Source organism: Apteryx rowi, unplaced genomic scaffold (assembly GCF_003343035.1).
Source record: "Apteryx rowi isolate R43461 unplaced genomic scaffold, aptRow1 scaffold_1082, whole genome shotgun sequence".
Lineage (NCBI taxonomy): Eukaryota > Metazoa > Chordata > Aves > Apterygiformes > Apterygidae > Apteryx > Apteryx rowi.
Window position 1 is genome coordinate 63,211 of NW_020447289.1, and position 2,523 is coordinate 65,733.

Consider the following 2,523-nt stretch of genomic DNA (forward strand, 5'->3'; position numbering starts at 1 on the left):
GAAATCAGTGGTGGGAAGGAAGGGTAAAGAAATATGTGAAATGCACTACAGAAATCCCCCTTTCCATAGCGATCCCAGGCAGAAGCCACCTGACTGTTTAGTGTTGGCAGTATCGGCGTGTGGAAGGAAAGGGAGCCCAGCCTGCACTCAGTAGTTTTCAGCTGCTGCTCAGGAGAATCTAACCTTGTTATCCTCCACACCAGGAAAATTCCTAGCACCTGCTTTAGGAGAAGGGCTGGTTCCCAAACAAACCACATAGCACTCTCTCCCTCCGCAAACACGGACTACATTAAAAACATTCCTTGCTGTAAATGAGTGCTGTCAAAACACCAGTCTACTTAACTGATACAGTATCTGGGAGCTGCAACAGAGCTCAGGGGCTATGGTGTGCATGTGCTGCCTACATGCCTAGGGATGAGAGGGAGAGAAAACAACCTCCCCACCCCCTCAAAGCCATGAGCAAGAACAGCTTTGACTTGGTACTTGTGTAGTCCTTTATCCTAGAGGGAAACCAGCCCCTCTGCCCTCCAGTCACACTCTGCAGGCAGAAGGTCTGCCCCATGACTACCTCCTCAAGGGTATTTGAACCTAGCACCAAACCCCTTACACAGAGAGTTTGAAGTCTTAAGCAAAATAAGGCACCGCTAACAGCATGGGAGCACTGCCAAACAAAGCAGTGCTTTGAAGTATTCTTTAAGAAAAACAAACCAAAACTTTATTTAATAGAAAACTTTCAGAATACAAAAAGAGTCTGTTGGCTTGTTTGAAGCATTACATGGACAATATACTCATTAAAGACAACTCCCGTTCTCCTAAAGTGTAATCCCTTTTCATATTGCACCCTTTATTCATTGCTTTCATCCTCACAGAGAGGCTGTATAGCTCTTCTTCCGCAATGCCATCAAAAAAGAAGTCCTCATTAAAGATGGGATTTCTGCTTCTCTTTATAACAGTGCTTCTCTGCTTCTGCGTTTTCCCTGGCACCAGGGAGAAGGTGATACAGCAGTTTATGGTTTTGGGCTCTACAGAGTCATCATATAAACCCTCTGCACTGATCAGGCGGATCCGCAGCCTTTTGTTTTCCGAGCAGTATTCAGCCGACAGTCTCAACATGCCTCCCCGGTCCATTAGCACCATGCTTTTGCCCACTAGTCTCTCTCGGCTGTGGGTAAGGTCCAGGGGAAAGATGGGAGAACAGGACATACTAAAGCTCCGTGCAGCAAGAAGCCCCTCCGAAGCCCGCCTGATGGCGCTGGGGCTGTTATCAGTGGAGCTGCTCTCCTCCGTAGACAGGGAATTGTTCCTGACCATGCTGGATTTGTTCTTGGCTTTCAGCGCTCGGCACAGCAATCCCTCCTGACTCTGTGTTTTGATCAGGGAGCAGGATCTGGGAGGAGATCTACTGAGAAGCGGAGAGCTGAAAGGAGAGGAATCACTAGAGGAGGCAGTATCACTGTCGCAGGTGCCTTGCCTGTGCAGAGACAGGTGCTTGGGAGGCAGCCTCACAGAAGCAAAGCTTATAGCAATGGGATTAGACATATTCCCTTTGCCACTGAATGTGTTAGCTCTGGATCGGGGTAACATCAGGCTGGGCAGAGAGCCACATGCATCACCATGGAAGATGGACTCCTTCCTCCTGGTGTGGGGACTCTCCAGCAAAGTGCAGAAGCCATAGGAAGTGGGGGCCCGGGGAAAGTGAGGCAGGGAGAGCGCTGCTTGGGACTGTGGGTCTGAGTTGGTGCTTTCTTCCTCCAGGGCTGGGATCTCTTCAGCGCTTTCCACCTGGATGAGATGTGGTAGAGAAGGGCTGGGGCTGCAGTCAGAGGAATCAAGATCTGCATCCTCCAAATTGTGGTTCTGGCGGGAGCCAGGGTCCTTAATAGCAATAGAACTGCTCAGTCTGGGAGGAATGCAGAATTCGGGTATTGTGTCTGGGGTTAGCACATTGGGAAAAGCAGCAGCCCCCAGTCGGGCTTTTTCTGGCAGGTTTTGGCCAGATGGCAGTCCCAGGAAGGAGGAGCTGGGGAGGTTTCCACTTTCATGTGATGCTCTGATCTTTTCCAAGAACCACATCACTATAGCTGGTTAGGAGATCCTCAAAGGGGAAGAGCTTGAAGTACAAATCGACCTGCAAACACACAGATCAGGAGCACATGAACATCCTTCTTGGACACACTACAGCAAAGCAAGGCATTAAGGACGCTGTTAGAAGCAGGACTGACACAAACCCAGTCTGTAGGTTCAGAACAGCCTCTGCCCAGCACGCTACCTCTGCCGAAGCCTAACAGATTTTGCCACAAGGACAAAACTAAGTCACTAAAGAGATTAAAGGGTATCTAGTCACCACCAGTGGAAAAATGCCTGTCTTCGATAAACCCCACCATCTTTTTCCTTTAGCAAAGGACCTACCTTGATCAAGCGCAAGCCACTCGAGCCTCCCAGCAGCCTGGACTTGCTCGCCACCAGCCGGGCACGCTGGGCGGCTCCGGGCGGGCACCCCGCGCCCCGCCGCCGAGCCGGCCC

General features: G+C 50.7%; 1 protein-coding gene across 1 annotated transcript; it reads right to left on the minus strand.

Moving 5' to 3' along the window:
* Nucleotides 1-691: 691 nt before the first annotated feature.
* Nucleotides 692-2,088, minus strand: LOC112968827 (C2 calcium-dependent domain-containing protein 4C-like). The gene has a single exon (XM_026071459.1). It carries the CDS (start codon nucleotides 2,071-2,073, stop codon nucleotides 772-774), a length of 1,302 nt encoding a protein of 433 aa, XP_025927244.1. The 5' UTR covers nucleotides 2,074-2,088; the 3' UTR covers nucleotides 692-771.
* Nucleotides 2,089-2,523: the final 435 nt, after the last annotated feature.